The sequence below is a fragment of the Cervus canadensis genome, chromosome 5 (genome assembly GCF_019320065.1).
Source record: "Cervus canadensis isolate Bull #8, Minnesota chromosome 5, ASM1932006v1, whole genome shotgun sequence".
Lineage (NCBI taxonomy): Eukaryota > Metazoa > Chordata > Mammalia > Artiodactyla > Cervidae > Cervus > Cervus canadensis.
In genome coordinates this window covers 34,947,888-34,965,741 of record NC_057390.1, presented here as the reverse complement: position 1 = coordinate 34,965,741, position 17,854 = coordinate 34,947,888, and the positions used below count along the sequence as shown (strand labels likewise).

At 36.8% G+C, this 17,854-nt stretch overlaps 1 protein-coding gene across 1 annotated transcript in view; it reads left to right on the top strand.

Annotated features, from left to right (window-relative positions):
• ASB3 (ankyrin repeat and SOCS box containing 3) overlaps positions 1–17,854 on the top strand; it is a 119,000-nt gene that overhangs the window by 63,561 nt on the left and 37,585 nt on the right. The window contains exons 4-7 of the mRNA XM_043468555.1: positions 11,454–11,566; positions 12,157–12,292; positions 14,844–15,021; positions 17,376–17,573. Coding sequence (XP_043324490.1) covers positions 11,454–11,566; positions 12,157–12,292; positions 14,844–15,021; positions 17,376–17,573 — 625 coding nt within the window. The remainder of the gene's footprint in view (positions 1–11,453; positions 11,567–12,156; positions 12,293–14,843; positions 15,022–17,375; positions 17,574–17,854) is intronic.

Below are 17,854 nucleotides of genomic sequence, written 5' to 3'. Positions count from 1 at the left end.
TGTAAATTTAAAGATGTGCTATATAAATTAAATGTTTCTCTCAGCTCTGTTGGTCGGGAGACATGTGGAGAAATAATAAAATAGTGGAATTTTAGTTTTTTGTCTCCTAAGACTTCCATGTGATTGAAAGATGTGCTTTTCTGGATATGGTCTCTGTTGTCTACTTGCCCATTTGGCTTCTCTGTATCAGAAATAGAGACATAAAATTTGATTGGGGTACTTTTCATAAGCTTTGTTATTAATATATTCCTAACATAATAAACTTTGCAGAAGGCAGTGGCAACCCACTCAAGTACTCTTGCCTGGAAAATCTCATGGACAGAGGAGCCTGGTAGGCTGCAGTCCATGGGGTCGCTAAGAGTCGGACAAGAGTCGGACACGACTGAGCGACTTCACTTTCACTTTTCACTTTCCTGCATTGGAGAAGGAAATGGCAGCCCACTCCAGTGTTCTTGCCTGGAGAATCCCAGGGCTGGTGGAGCCTGGTGGGCTGCCATCTATGGGGTCATGCAGAGTCGAACATGACTGAAGCGACTTAGCAGCAGCAACATAATAAACTTTGTGTGTGAGGTCATGGTTTTTCCCATCAGTATACATTTTTAAGATTGTTAGTTATTGGGAGACACCAGGTCCTTTAGAAGAAGTGAACTTTTGATTATAACTTTAGAAAAAAAATTTCTAAGCAATAAAATACTACATTTTAGACTAAAGATTGGCTTCTCTTGTGGCTCAGCTGGTAAAGAATCCACCTGCAATGTGGAAGACCTGGGTTCGAACCCTGGGTTAGTTTTGCTTTTTAATTTTATGTCAGTTTAGTTGTTCTCCCTTATCTGTGGAGCATATGTTCTAAGATCACCAGTGGATGCTGGAAACCTCAGACTATACCAAACCATGTGTGTACTGTTTTTTCCTATAAATGTATACCTATGATAAACTTTAATTTAAATTAGGCCCAGTAAGAGATTAATGGGCTTCCATGGTGGCTTAGCTGGTAAAGAATCCACCTGCAATGCGGGAGACCTAGGTTCAATCCCTTGGGTTGGGAAGATCCCCTGCAGAAGGAAACAGTACCCACTTCAGTTTTCTGGCCTGGAGAATTCCATGGACTATAGTCCATGGGGTCTCAAAGAAGTTGGACAGGGCTGAGCGACTTTCCCTTTCACTTCTCAGATTAAAGATTCATGGCCAAGACATGTTATAGAAATATATTTGAATATATAGGGAAAGTGCTTGCAAGTATGTATATATCTTTAATGGGAAAGTCTTACTTTATAACTATTCTGATTATAAAATTTATTTATTTTTTTGCTTCTCCAACTTTATTTTTTATATTTGCATTTAATTTTTTTTAACACCGCAAATATTTTGTATTGGAGTATAGCCGATTAACAATGTTGTGATAGTTTGGTGAACGCTGAAGGGACTCAGCCATACGTATACATGTATCCATTCTCCCTCAAACCCCCACCCCCACCCAGACTGGCACATAACATTGAGCAGAGTTCCATGTGCTATACAATAAGGTTTTGTTAGTTATCCCATTCTGATTATAAAATTCAATTATGAGATAAATACCTGTGGGTAGTCCAACTTACCCAGTGACATTTTTGAAATAATTTTCCATCTTTGCCAGTCACTTTATTAAAGTGAAAGTTTGAAACTAACATGTGTCATCAGTGGAGTTAGTATAGTACTTTGCTGTCCTAGGAATAGGTAATCTTAGAAAAACATAAAATCTGAGGTTATAGAATTCATAGGATGAATTCACAGCAGTGGAAAAAAATTTATTTTTCATTGCAGTCTAGATTCTGTTCTAGTGCCACCAGATGTCAGTGTAACCACAGGACGAGAGAAATACACAGTAGATAAAATTGTTGCAAATATTCTTTTTTGCTTTGTGAAAGAGATAAGGAAAAGGTTTACTCAGATAAGCAATGGAAATTATTTTAATGTTGAATTGTTTAGAAAAATGAAGTGCATAATGGAGAATAGATCCAGAACTTTAGAGTGTAGATGCAGTTAAAATTTCACGTATAAATCGAATGTACTAATATATAGGTAATCTCTGACCCCTCAAAAATCACCAACCTGTTGCTATAAGTGGAGGAGATGGACAGCCTGTGGTTAAACTGTTCTATACTGCCTTACTGATCATGATATTTCTCAGTAGAATTGTGGTCAAAATCTGAGCCTCAAGATGAAAGAGTATATTCTAGCTTATAGATGTAAAACTCAACTCACTACGATTTTTGTGTTTGGTACAGAATTTGTCTACAGGAATTCCTTAGAACACAGTGCCACTTTAGGCATTTTTCCAAAAGAGCATTCAGTAGGATAATCACATTTTTAAAAGTCCTTCCTTTAGAAATTTATTCCTTAATGAATGCTGCATTAAATAATGATCATTGCTTGCTATTTTTAGTTCGAGTTTCTTATTCCTAGATTTATTACTTACATTTTGTGTAGCTCTTTATTTCTTACCCTGTTTCTCCCAGATGAGGATACTGTGTTGAGTCCACGTGTTCATGACTCTGTGTGGGCCTCTGATGGCACACGGTGTACTCCATGCTGCAACTGAGTTTTGATTTTGGTTAGAAGTTTTATGTGCGACTGCTTCCATTTCGTTGATTTCTTCTTTTCAGTAATATTTGATATCCAGGTTATGTTATCCCAGATTACTTCTTTTTCCCTGTTAAACATAGGAAATGGAAAAACTGTGTTTCTTCAACAGTGTAAATGTCTCCCTAGAAATTATTGCAGAAATGATGTTCTCATATCCTTTTTGCTTTCTTAGACTTCAGTTTGTACAGGTTTCTTCAGCACAGTAGTCTGACCTGTTGTGGGAGGAGCAGTGTCCCTGTCCTCAGAGCTTCTGGTTTTTCTTTTCTGCTGTCTCAGCTAGAGTCTTATAGACAAAATCTGTTTGGATTGAAGAAAGGAAAGCCTTTCTCCCCTCTCTCTGTGTACCCCAGACACTCTGAGCACTGTCTTAGAAATGAGTTGTTTTATTTCATCTTTATTCTTTATCCTTGAACTCTGGTCCCGGTTGGATGCCAGTGTAATATCAGATCCTGTGATTCTACTTTCTTTTTCTCTTTGAGAATCCACAGTACTTTTCCAGGTTCCAGAATTACTCATTTCCTTTCTATCCTTGAACACCTGTCTCAAACCACAGGAACCACAACTAATGGCCTGGCTCCCTATCCTCTTTGCCAGGCATGTATCTTGGAGGTAGATATGCCTAGTATTCTAGGTTAAATTCCAGTTCAGTTAAATTCTAAACTCTAGACCAAAGCTGTCTGGTGGTACTTGAAAGTGTCCTAAATTTGTACTGTCCAATCACTGGCCTAGTGTGGATCTTGAACACATTCCATGAGGCTAGTTTGATTGAGGTACTCAAATTTTCATTTAATTTAGTTAATCAATCAGATTTAAGTAGCCATGTATGGTTGCTGGCTTCTGCATTGGAGAGTGCAGCTCTTTGTATATCCTTAAATGAGCTATAGTCCTCTTCTGTCTTTGAAATGTTGGTCCTCTTTGCCATAACGTGTAGAACTAGGTGGGTCCCATGTAGAGAGGTGAGGGGACAAAGAGAACACCAACTTATCCTGTCAACTTTGCTTATCAGTGGGATGGTAGAAACTGCAACTGAATTTCCCTTATTATGCTCAGTTGATTAGGTGATTATCTGACTTACGCTCCAAACCATCTAAAACGAAGTGTCTTTAGGTCTGTGAAAACTTTGACAGGAAGTGGAAGGACAAAAAAAAGCATAAAGGTTCTGTGTTAATAAGCATCTGCCTACCTGTAGACCCAGCTCTGTTTTTTGGAAGAGTGAAAAATTGGGCAAGTGAATGACTGTTCATAGAGGAGGTGACCATGGAAAGAAAGAGGATTATGGGCTTTGAATTGCTTTTTTGAATGGGAAATGGTGTGTATGTTTGTAAAACAGATCAGTTATGGCTGTGGAGGAGGAAAGTTAAACATAAGCATTTATTAAACTAAAAAAGCTGATTTGTGGGTGATTATCATGGAGGAAGTAATTTGGGCAGTAAATTGGGGAAACCTGAGAGTCTGCACTCTCATTTTGGAGGGGGCCTGAACATGCAGTTCTTGAGTGCTGGTGACGGTTGTTACAGTTAATTGGGTTGTTGGTCAGAAGGATTGATTCTGCAAAGGGGACAGACTAACTTTAGGGTACATAGAATGATGGTGACCAGTAAGAGAAGTTTAATCAGAGGTCTGTATAATAGAGGTAATTTTAATTATGGCCTAATTCCTCATGATTGAAAAACTAATAACCTTCTGAGTATCCTATTTGTAGAGTTTGTTAGGAAGAGAAGTTGACCAGTAGTTTATCAGGAAGGGGGAGATAAGGGGACTGAGGGAGGGAAAGAAGGAACATTTATTGAGCACTTCCTATATTTACTTATATTAATTATTTAATCAAAATAAAAACCCATAGGTAAGTAGATTATTCCTATTTAATAAGTGTGAATGAAGGAATAACTTGCTCATAGCTGGACAGAGTGCCTGATTACACAGTCTGTGTTCTTTCCATTAGAGCTAGGACACCATTATGATCCTAAATTATAATTCAGATATGTTTGAGACATCTGAGCATTTGTGTGAGCATGAACCAATAGATGGCAAATTCGGGGGTAGAATTAATGGTTTTCAAGTGGAGATTTTTATTTGCGTGACTGGGAGGTAGGGGGCGTTTGGGGAGACATGGTTAGAAGAACAGCCTGGAATTCATATTTGAGCCCTGTAGTGAGAGGAGCTGAAGGCAGAAGGTGAAGGATCTGTTTCTGTGAGCGCCTCTGAGAGGCACAGGATTATTAGTGGCCCTACTCTGTAGGAGGCTTAGGGACAGAGCATGTTGAAGGTTAGGGTACAGGGCATCTTCTCCATGGCTGCTCAGATATATAGCATGTTGCCTGTACAGTGGGACTGCAGGGAAACCAGCAGTACTTCGGCATCTTGCATATTGAGAATTGGGAGATAAGCCTATGGCCTGGATGACATTCTCATTGATACTCTGGTAGTTATAAACTTCAAATGGCCTATACAACTGTGAACCATCAGGAAGGTGTCTCCGAGCAGAAGATGACAGGTTTAGGAGACGAGAAGTCTTTGTTGGGATAGAATTTGTTAGGTAATGCAGCTTCCATATTATGCAGGTGGGGCCATGAGCTGGTGAAAAATACTAAAAACTTTTATTGTGAAGCATTTAAAATGTATTTGAAAAGAGAACATAATATAGTGAACTCCTTTGTACCATCAGCCAGTTATAGCTGTTATCAACTTATTTCTTCTGTAACCCCAATGTCAGGATTTGAAATTTTAGTTTACAGTTAACATGACTTGACTTGTACCCAAGTTAATGAGTCCCAAAGGAACTCAGAACAAAGACAGTGTTATATTTTGTTGATTTATTCATATCTTGACAACTTTCAAAGAGAATTTGAGGTAACTGATGATTAAGGTAAGAGTAAAAATTACACATCTACCAGAATGGCTGAAAAAGAAAAGAACACTTGAAAATGCCAAGTGTTTATGAAGATGTGGAGCAACTGGAAGATAGATTGTTGGTGGGAGTGTGGGTTTGTTTTAGCCACTTTGAGAAACTGTTTTGAAGAATTTACTAAAGCTAAATATGTACATATCTTTTGTCCCAACAATTCCGTCCTTAGGAATATATCCAAAAGTAATGTTTATCAGTGTTCACTCAAAGTGACATGTACTAGAATATTTTTATTGTTGCACACTCTTTAACAGCCCAGACAGAAAGCTATCCAAATAGCATCTACCAGCAATAGAATGGGTAAATAAATTGTGTTCTGTTTATACAATGAAATGGTATACAGCAACAAAAAGGAGTGATTGGCAACTGGAGGCAGTAATATTGACAAATCTTATAAATATAATGTTGAACCAGAGAAGCTAGATGTAATAGAGTTCAAATCTTCCTCAACTTAGGAAAGGGTTACATCCCAGTAAACCCACTGTAAGCTGAAAATGTTGTAAGTTAAAAAATACAGTGTTTTAAAAAAAACAATAGACTGGTTCCAAATAGGAAAAGGAGTATGTCAAGGCTGTATATTGTCACCCTGCTTATTTAACTTATATGCAGAGTACATCATGAGAAACACTGGGCTAGATGAAGTACAAGCTGGAATCAAGATTGCTGGGAGAAATATCAATAACCTCAGATATGCAGATGACACCACCCTTATGGCAGAAAGTGAAGAAGAACTAAAGAGCCTCTTGATGAAAGTGAAAGAGAAGAGTGAAAAAGTTGACTTAAAGCTCAACATTCAGAAAACTAAGATCATGGCATCCAGTCCCATCACTTCATGACAAGTGATGGGGAAACAGTGGAAACAGTGACAGACTTTATTTTTTGGGGCTCCAAAATCACTGCAGATGGTGATTGTAGCCATGAAATTAAAAGACGCTTACTCCTTGGAAGGAAAGTTATGACCAACCTAGACAGCATATTAAAAAGCAGAGATATTATTTTGTCAACAAAGGTCTGTCTAGTCAAGACTATGGTTTTTCCTGTAGTGATGTATTGATGTGAGAGTTGGACTATAAAGAAAGCTGAGTGCTGAAGAATTGATGCTTTTGAACTGTAATGTTGGAGAAGATTCTTGAGAGTCCCTTGAACTGCAAGGAGATCCAATCAATCAGTCTATCCGAAAGGAGATCAGTCCTGGGTGTTCATTGGAAGGACTGATGTTGAAGCTGAAGCTCCAATACTTTAGCCACCTGATGTGAAGAGCTGACTCATTTGAAAAGACTGACCCTGATGCCGGGAAAGATTGAAGGCAGGAGGAGAAGGGGACAACAGAGGATGAGATGGTTAGATGGCATCACCAACTCAATGGACTTGGCTTTGGGTAAACTCTGGGAGTTGGTGATGGACAGGGAGGCCTGGTGTGTTGCAGTCTGTGGGGTCGCAAAGAGTCGGACACGACTGAGCAACTGAACTGAACTGAAGAGCCCTGGAAAAAAATTAAACTATTATTATAGCTAAGTTGATTTAAGTGGCTTGTTGTTTGCACCCCCCTTTTATAATCATTTAAATTCTTCCACAGAGCTGTCAAGTATGTTTATATAATCATCCTTAACTTACATATAATGTGAAGTCTTAAGTGTAGTGACTACTTCCAAAACACTGGTTTGCTGATTTTCTGGGATCTATAATTCAATATGGCTTTTGTTGTTTTTAAAATCAAATTTTGGAAAATTTCAGGCATTATTTCTTCATATATATTTTTTTGCTGCCCGATTCTTATTCTGTTTTCCTTCTGGGACTCCAGCTAATGTATGGTTCACTGTTTGATGTTGTCCACAGGTCCCTGATACACAGTTGATTTTCCTTTAGTGTTTTTTTTCCTCTCTCAGTTCTTTAGATTGGATCATTTATATTAATGTCTTCAAGATCATCAACTCTTCTATTATCTCTGATCTTTTAAGCACATCCATTTCTCTTTTCAGTTCTAGAATTTCCATTTGGTGCTGGTTCTTTTTTTTTTTTAAGTTTTTTTTCCTCTGCTCAGATTTTCTTTCTAGGTTGTCTGTATACCATAGATATTAACATATATTTATAGTAGCTGCTTTAGTTAATCTGTTAAATCCAAAATCTTGGCCGTCTTGGGGTTAGTTTCTCCTTACTACTTTCTGACTTGTATACTGGACATTGTGGATAGTATTTCATAGAGACTTGAATTTTGTTATCCTCTGAGAAATAATGATTTTTTTTTCTTTTTTTAAATAATAGATTATTTACTGGCTTATTACCTGAAATATGTTTAGGTTTGGTTTTGTGCTGTGTTGAGATCGTATTTCCCAGGTCTAACTCCCCAGGAGGACTCAACTCACATCCTCTGCCTCCATCCTGATCAGAGCTTATTTTAGGCTTTGTAGAGAAGGTCTAGAGTAGTCCTTAGTCTTAGATGTGGTCTTTATTCCGAGGGCTCTGCCTTAGATTTCTTAGATAGATGCCCAGAGTGTTAATGAGGTATTGAAGTAGCAAGCCATGTGGTTTCACCACCCTGACTGGGCCAGAACTCCTAGGAGTTCCGTTGCCCTTCAGCACTGTTTGTCTTCTGGTTGTCTGTTCCATTCTTAACTCTTTAGCAGTTCTCTGGTAAGATTCCTCTTCCTTGTACACGTGTAACCCAGACCTCAAGCAAGGATTCTCGGCAGACTTCCACAGTGGGACCTCACCTCTGCACAGTTCTCTTTTCTCTTGAGCTTTGCCCCACCGATTTCAGTTGCTTAAACTGATCTGTTCCTCAGCTCGCGGACCGCTGTGCTCCGCTGGGCTGTTTCCTCTTCTTGCAGTATTCTTTCTTCCACCTTACTCTTGTTGTGCCTGGACTTTAGCTCACTGCCCCATAGTCCAGAAATGTCCCCAGGCAGATAGCTGGGGTCATCATGGGTCTCACCTCATGTATTTCCTTTCCTTTCTTAAGGAATCATAGTCTTTTGCCTTGGTTTAATACTAGAAAAAGTTGCTCTCTATTTTCTACTGTTACAATGGCTAGTTTAGTGCACAGTTATAGTGTTGTATCAAGAAATACAATTCTGAAACCTGTTCTGTTTGGAGAAGAATGAATTCTTAAGAAGAGAAAAATCTCATTTTATTTTAGATATTTATTTTTCATTCACCTAGTCAATGCTTATTTGTTGTCCGTCTTCTGTCTCTGATTGGCCCTGAGCACATAAGGGGAAGGGGACCCAGTTTCTCTCCTCAAGAAGTGTAGTTTCCTTACAATAAGGAGGAACAAATATTAAGTTCAAGTTTGGGTATTTTTTAAAATTAACTTTTATTGAAGCATAGTACACTTGGTCATAGAATGGTTACTACTGCCCCTTCAGTTTGTTAACTTGTTATATAAGGATGAAGAAGTTACTCAGTTCTTCCAAAGGAGAAGCTTTGAAGGTAGTGTTACCAGCCAGGGTTCTTGGCCTCCTTAACCAATAGAAATTGATCAGAGGCCAGACTAGAAATTCAAGCAAGGCTTTATTGGAGCCCCTGCTACAGCAGTGGGAGTGAGAACAAACGAGGGTTCCCTTGCTCATTCCCTGAGTGGGGGCACGCTTGTTCCTTATGTGGAGTGAGGGTAGGAGTCTGACCAGTTTGGGCCAGAGGAGTGGCTTCGGTGCTTGTCTACGTCTTGTGTGGTGTTGTGTGCAGGGGGCCTGCGCAGTACCCTGCTTTTGCCCCCGACCCCCTTTTGCTCTAGGCTCTTCAGAAGTGTCATTTGGGTTTTTTAGTCTCTTTTGTCTAGAATTTGCCCCATCTATGCATGCATACAGTTATTTTTAGTACCATACAATTTCTTGCTATTTTGTTGCTTGAGGAGATGTTTGTCCAGGTGCAAGCGTGGTAGCAGGTCTCAGGTCTCAGCCTGTCTCTAGGGTGTAAGCTCTAAATACACTTTTCTAAACCACTATTTCTTATTTATCACCCATTAATCAGCCAGTTGCTTTTTTTGGAAATAATTAGCAAAAGCTGTAAAAATGCTATTTTGCCACAGAAATTTTTTCACTAGACATGCAGAAATCACATATCTTAGTGTCTTTATGATACTAAAATTTTTCTCTCTGACTTCTGTACTGTATTTAATAATCAAATTTTTTTTGACTTTCATTTTTAGAAGGTCAGCCTAATTCATGGAAACAATCTTATTTTCACTCTGTTTCATATATCACCAATGACAACCTGATAATCTTCAACTCAGGGTCTTGACTGTAGAGTGATTTTTGCCAGCAGTCATTGATAATGATGTATGAATTGGATATGAAACAAATTTACTTCCTTTTCTGTCCTGACCTCCACCCCAAAATAGGTTGATTTTAATTGATTATAGAAAAATAACTTAGCTTGAAAAACTGTCGTTCTTTGCCTGATAAAATGTCCTTGAATATTAACTTAGAAATAAGAGAAGTTAGATTAAACTACTTCAGTGATACTCTCTGAACCAAGGTGTTTGAATATCTGAAACCTTCCAGTATAAGAGGATTCTTGATTAAAGAACTTCTTACAATCCTTATGAGGGAAATTTAAGGATTTTATCTTCCCATTGTTTCATCTATATTACCATTTTTCAAGTGTGGTCCTTTGTCCGAATGTCTAGTGCCTTTTTAACTTTTGACTGAGACTTGTTGATTCTAATTTCCTGCCTCCTACAATGGTAGAAGATACAGAATAACTGTATGCTTGAAATGAAATTAAAAATCTTGTTTTTCAAAACTCCTTTCCCATCATCAAGCACAAAAATCAGAGCTTCCTATATACATCTCTGTTCCTTTTAGGTATTGATATTTCTTCACAGTTACAGTTCTGAAAAGTTAGTATAATAGCCTAATACCTACAGCATTCACAGTATACATAATTTGCTAATGGTGTATGTGTGTACTTATTTTGTTAATGTCTAACTATCTTCTGGCATTCTATTTTTTCATTAACTCCTCCAGAATTGCCCACCTTCATAACAAAATTTTGTGCAGATAATATTGTAGAAAGTTCAGCCCCACTGTTTGTTGTATCAAGTTAATAGCATTATACTATGTCCATCCTCACTAAGTAGGGTTTATAAACTGTTATATGTGCATGATACTAGATTACACATATCCTGTGCTAATATTAAGTTAGATATGTGGAAAAAAGTAGCATAATGTAATTAGTAAAAGGGCACATAATTTTTAGGTCTCTATAGGCATGCAAACTCTTCCTTCAAATAATCTATTGTAGTAGCAACTTGGGGGTCATTTGTTTCATTTACTGTAGTGAAATAATATGCATTTCTTTAACAATGCTCCTAAGTTTGTCTGGAGTCCCCGTTTAGTTCAAATAAGCAGGGTTCTACTAAATTTTCATTGGTTGATAAAAGAACATCATTTTAACAAAGATTGTTGTTTATTATGCTAAAAATATCTAAAGTAAAGACTTGCAGTATTATGCTTTCAGTTTGCTTGTCAGTTACTGTTGTCATTTGTGATGAAATGGTAATAGTAGCCAACGTTTCAATTCTTTTGAGACTGTTTCTCCAGACTGATGCTGTTTCTTCTTAACTGTTCATTCCATGCCCCTTCCAGTTGCATTTTTAACAAAATATAAACATATTGTCTCCATTATCAGAGAGAATAAATGTTTGCCTCTTGCTTCCATTTCCTCTGTATCTTTTAAGATACAGTTGAAAATAATTTTGTGTGTGTCCCAAAAGAGTATATATATTAATGGATTTGGGTTGAGGTAATTGTGATAAATGTTTTATCCTTAAACAAGGAGAACACATATGTTTTGATTTGTTGATAGGAATGGTCACAGTATTGTGAGTTCTGGGCTGAATAAATGATGGAAACATCACCAAAGTGCCCAGTTGTACAAACATGCCTTTTTACTGACGATAGTTTTTTTAACTGCTGTATTGCAGCTGTTGAAAATGGACAGATGGATGTGTTAAGGCTGCTGCTTCGACATGGAGCAAACGTTAATGGATCCCATTCTATGTGTGGGTGGAACGCCTTGCACCAGGCTACTTTTCAGGTAAGCTCTGCTTTATTATTTCATTTCCATGTAAATTGTGTGTTTTACCCTTTTAAAATGACAATTCTATACAGTCTTTGCTTCCTACTTGCCTGTGATTCATGGTGGTTAGTGCAGTACAGAAAGGCAGTCTAAATGGTAATGATCATTCTGAATAAGCCTGCTACTCTAGTAGTTCTAGCAACTTTGGGCTGCAGGGATTATGTAAGTTTTTCAAATGTTGATAGCGTAGTTAAGAGGCCATCAGAATATTTGGGATATATAAATTGATAGTGAGCAATGGTTTATTATATTTATAGCACTTTGTTTAGAAACTGTGATAATACCTTAGTGCTTGGGCTTGCAAACTAATTTTGTGGGATTTTTATAAGGATTCTAATTCCTAGAGATCATTGTTTTATCTGTTTATGTTTAATGGGCTAGCTTAAGGTACAGACTAATGATTAACACTTTCTTCCCATCGCCTAAAACACTTTTAAAAGAGAGTTTTCCTTTAGTGAGGATAAAAAGCATATACACACACAACAATAAAAAAAGAGATATCTTCTATTGTTGTTTTCTCTTATTTAAAATATGAATCTGTGCCTTAGGAAAATGCTGAGATCATAAAATTGCTTCTTAAAAAAGGAGCAAACAAGGAATGCCAGGATGACTTTGGAATCACACCTTTATTTGTGGCTGCTCAGTATGGCAAGCTAGAAAGCTTGCGCATACTTGTATCATCGGGTAAGACTCATCTGTTAGCCTTTGCACTGTTAAGATCACGAGTTTAATGTTGTATCCTCCTAGGAAGAGTAATTCTTGACTAGATATAAATCAGGTTCTGAAATTTATTGTCTTATGTTAGTGGTAAATAAGAGTACGTACAAGTTAATTTGTAAGCCTGGTTACTAAGTCCCTATTTAACTAACATAATACAGTGCACAACTACTAACTTACCTCAGCAGAACCTTAATGATCTATTGCTAAAGCAGGTTTATTGGCAAGTTGAATGATGGGGCTGTCCTTCATTATAGCGACCTGAACGGTTCCAACTTTCTCGGGTACATGACTAATATAGTCTTAATTAATCGTTTAGATAGCTTTTTTGTACATTAACCCTCTGACTTGTGTATTTTGGTTAATTGTGTGATATTTAAATGGGTTTATTTCAAAGCCTGCTTACACTATTATGTTAATAAATAGCAACATAAACCTGCTTAAAAGTTTTTCAGTGACAACCATTACATATTCAGCATTGTCAGAGAAGATGTTGTTGAGGTGGCATGCTTATTGCTGTGTGACATTTCTGTGACCAGAAACATTTGTTATATAAGGGCTTTTCAGTTCTTCTGACACCATTGCTGTGCACAGTGCTAACCTGACAAAACACGGATAGTTAAGAGCAGATGGGAGACACCAGATTTGCCACCACACAATTTTTTTTTTTAGTATCTAGGCTTTTCACATATCTTTTATAATATCTAAACTTTTAATAAATTACCAAAACAAAGTTTATTTAGAGCACATATTTTCTTATTTCTGCTTTCTCATTATAAACCTTGAAATACTCAAGTTGGCATAGTAAGCAAGAGAAACAAGCATTTGTTAAGTGTAAAATTAAGATACGTTACAAATATCAAGGAGTTGAGATAATCCCTAAAGTCATTTATTCGAGCATGTGTTTTGTTGTTGTATTAAGAATCCCAGACTCTTGAGCTGTTTAAGTGACGTGCCAGAGATGTATAATAGAAACTACTCACTGGCAGAATCGGGACTCGGACATAGGACTTTGATTTCTTATCTTCCTTCTTCTGTGCTGTACCTTCCCACGGACTGTCATGATGCATTTTATGACTTCCAGTCCCCAAAGTTCCAATTATTAGTGTGTAACTAATACTTAGAATGAAATAGGTTAAACTGCAGCTTAATGACTCTCTCCTCATGCTGAGCCTGTCTCCTGGAACATTAAGCACCTGTTTTTTGTTTTTTTTTCCTTCTCTCTGAATAGTTATGAACAGCAAGTTGAAAAGGTATATAGGTAGGTTAATAATGCAACTATACATGTTTCTAACTCTTTAAAATGACTTTCAGTGAATTCTTCCTCATTGCCCCAACTTTTTTACCTGAAATTTTACAGACTGGTTCCTTATTCTTATACATTAAAATTGTCAATCAAAACAAAACATTGCTTAAAAAAAGAAAGTTAAGTAGGTTTCTTTTCTGACTTAATCTTTCCTCAGCTACAGAGTTCATTTCTTTCTAATGCTGACAGTAGGTGAAGTGTCCACCTTGTACAAGTCAAGAAGGTTCTATGTATCTAGACGTGTTGAATATCCAGTTGGAATTTCTGACCATTCGTGACCGTTGGTGAATTCTGACTTACCATTTGTATTTTGCATTGTTCTTACCCATTTCAGGGCTTTGGTTTATTCAGGGTGTATTTATGAAACACGCTTTTAAATAAAAAATAGTCTTCCCCCTTGAGGATGATGATTTTTCCACTGAGGTGTATTCCAGAAATTTAAAAATTTTCATGGTCATGTATTAACACACACATACGTAGCACATTATTTGTCAGTGAGAAAAGTTGGAGGAAGTCTGCTATTTTCGAAACCTTCACAGAAATTGAGGTCACTAAACTTTTTCACATCTTTATACATTTGCATCTAAATAATTGATTAGATTTATGCTTGAAAATTCAGCTTAGAAACCCATTTAAATAGAGCTTTTTCCTTTTATTGTGGGCTCTGTTCATTATATACTGGACATGAAGAAAAGGGATATAATAGAGAGTATAGTCAACATTAGTTTAAAGTCATAGCCCCCGTTTATATCATATCTGCTGGAATTTTTTTCACCACTCTTAGCCTGAATCAATTAGTTGCATCTATAAGGTCTCATAATTTAGATTTTTTTTCTTATTCTTTCAGTAATGATCAGAAATGTTATCCATACTTGATGATTTGCATTTTTTTAAAAATGATTGCTTATTAGACCCTCAGAGTGTTTGTTGGAGGAAGGGTTGGAATGAAATGAATCCTTCATAGAGTAAAATTCATATTTTAGCTTAAAAATGAATTCCAAAATATTAATCTTTTTTTTCTTATTAACATAAAAGAAAAAAACAATTTAAATGATTACCAATAAGAAATTGAAAATTAATGTTTCAACAACAGTATCCATTAAGGAGGAAAATCTGTTGTACCCTTTTAAGACAGCTGCTTTGGATTGTTTGTTGATTATCTTTTTTAATTTTTGCATTAAAGAGGGTTATATGTTAAATGTTTTATTTTAGGTGCAAATGTCAATTGTCAAGCCTTGGACAAAGCTACTCCCTTGTTCATTGCTGCTCAAGAGGGCCACACAGAATGTGTGGAGCTTTTGCTCTCCAGTGGGGCAGATTCTGATCTTTACTGTAATGAGGACAATTGGCAGCTACCTATACATGCAGCTGCACAGATGGGCCATACAAAGTAAGTGTTAAAAATGAAAAGAAAAATGGTCTCATAATTGAGAGGTAGTAAGAAATTAGATCTTCTGGACCAGACCCTTTACCTCCAGACATAATCCTTGGTGTTCCCTTCTCTACTGATTTGCTCGATGATTAGGTCCACCCCCACATCTGTCTCCCATGCCATCCCCTGCAGTTCTTAGTCTTGCACTTTCTTAGAGTGAGGCAGAGTGGCCCAGGAGACCTTCTCAGGGTGTTAAGTCTTCCCTCTGACTTTCTTAAGCTACTCTTCCACTCCTTTCCAGTTTTATCCTAGACATCTTGAGGTACTGATCTGATGACTTTATTCAACTTACTTATGTTACCTCCCTGACACCAGAAAGGTTTTGGATTTGTGATCTCTGTTGGAGTTCTTTTTCGTGGGGTCTAGGCAGTCCGCCACATCTTGAACCCTTTGACTGGACTTCTCTTTGTCTGATTTCAAATTCAACCTGGTACTTTGTCCTGCATCTGTTACTCTTCTTCCCTAGCCAAAAATTCAAATGAAATTTTTGGAGAGAGAGAGACTTAAAGAAAGTTGAAACTCCCTTAAATTGGGAGTTCTAAGAATCTTAGAAATTATTAAACCTGGTTTTACCTTGAGAATATGGCAGCCTATCTTAATATAGATTGGTACCAAACAGTTTTTAAAAATATATATTTAAAGTTTTTAGAGTCTTAATACTGCAGTAGTAATTTTTTATAGCTATTGTTAGTATTATTTAATTTAAAAAGTAATAGTGAAGTGGTCTTTAATATTTAATATGTTTGTATAGTAGAAAAACAGATGCTGTAATTGTGTTATTATGCCACTAGGTATCATGGTATTTTACTGTTTTCTTAAAGATATTTGTAATCTTGTTTGTGCCTTGTTGAAGAGTTGGTCATGGACAGGAAGGCCTGGCATGCTGCAATCCATGGGGCTGCAAAGAGTTGGATGCGACTGAGCCACTGAACTGAACTGAAGAGTATAGTTTTTCCAACTCACTTAAAAATTTTTAACACATTTATTACATGTAGGAGACACTCGACAGGTTGTTTATTTTAGCAAAATACTTAGGTTTAAATATTTGATGTTTTTCTTAACTCTTGATATTTTATTTAATCATAAATCTACAGTTATACTCTGAGCTTTAAATTGATGTCAGAACCCTCTTGAGAATTTGCGCTGCTGCTGCTGCTAAGTTGCTTCAGTCATGTCTGACTCTGCGACCCCATAGATGGCAGCCCACCAGGCTCCCCCGTCCCTGGGATCCTCCAGGCAAGAACACTGGAGTGGGTTGCCATTTCCTTCTCCAGTGCATGAAAGTGAAAAGTGAAAGTGAAGTCGCTCAGTCATGTCTGACTCTTCGAGACCCCATGGACTGCAGCCTACCAGGCTCCTCTGTCCGTGGGATTTTCCAGGCAAGAGTACTGGAGTGGGGTGCCATTGCCTTCTCCGGAATTTGTGCTTATTTGTTCTCAATTTTGAGAATTCTGTTGGTCACTGATGATTTTCTTTATAGTAAATATAGGTTCTCCTTAAATATTATTATCTTAGTCCTACTTTACCTAAGGAAAAGTGGCAAGGAGAAAGAATGTTATAAATATACTTTGGCATAGCTCTGCCTTCCTTTTCCCAGAAAGAGGAGAATTTCTGGCTTATATTATCCTTATAATGTAGACCTCTCCAGCTGAGTGCTGGAGGTAAGTCTAAAAATAATCTAAGAACTTATATTTTAATGATTTTGTTTAGAACTTTCTCTAGTTAGCTACTAGTCTTTTAAATAAATCTGCCATAACACATAAAAGAGCTCATCTTCTTTTCTGAGAATAGGATATTTTAGCAGAAATCCTGATTTCTTCCTGATGTAAATACTGTTCATTTCATGTCTCTCATCATCCTAAAAAATTCTTACTAATTAGAAAAGTAAAACTTGTGGCTGCTACTTTACAAAGGAAAATAATATATTGTCTTGATATAAGTTTGTATTTAGTGTAATGAAGTTTTGAATAATTAGATCATAAAAATCTCATATAAAATTTGAATTTTGGGGACTTGAGTAGTGGTGGTAATGTAAACAATTAGTAAAAAAAATAAAAAAGGACAATATGTTACCTATTTACTTTTATAGGAACATTATTTAGTTTTGTTTCAAATATGTTTAAGGGCCTTTTTATTAAGCAACAGTAATACGCATTTTGGAGCATGTACCTTGTAATAATTTATTGTATATAAAAAGTACACTGAAGACAGACTTCTTAAATTCAATCAATGGGTGACTCAAAATATGTACTGTAGAAATGTCTACAGTTATGTACATACAGAAACATACTCCTGAACTTGTGTATTTGCAGAATCTTGGACTTGTTAATACCACTCACTGACCGGGTTTGTGACACTGAGCCAGACAAAGTGAGTCCCGTGTACTCAGCAGTGTTTGGAGGGCATGAGGAGTGCCTGGAAATGTTGCTCCAGTCTGGCTACAGCCCAGACGCCCAGATGTGCCTTGTCTTTGGATTCAGTTCTCCCTTGTGTATGGCTTTGCAAAAGAAGTACGTATATCTACTTTACTTTTATTCTTTTTGGCTGTATGGAGATGTGTTTCCAGATGACTCTTTTGTGATAAAATAGCATGTCTTTAGAGCTAACTTGGGAACTTAAAAACGGAAAAACAGACAAAAACAAAAGCCTCTATGATGTACTTTTGGTTGTTTGACTAATCAAACTGTAACAAAAACAAGGTGATAATGTCAGGTTTTTTTCCTTCTCTCTTTGAAGCTGGATGATATTTTTTGGTGTAGCAATTTCAGGAAATATATTTAATATATTAAAG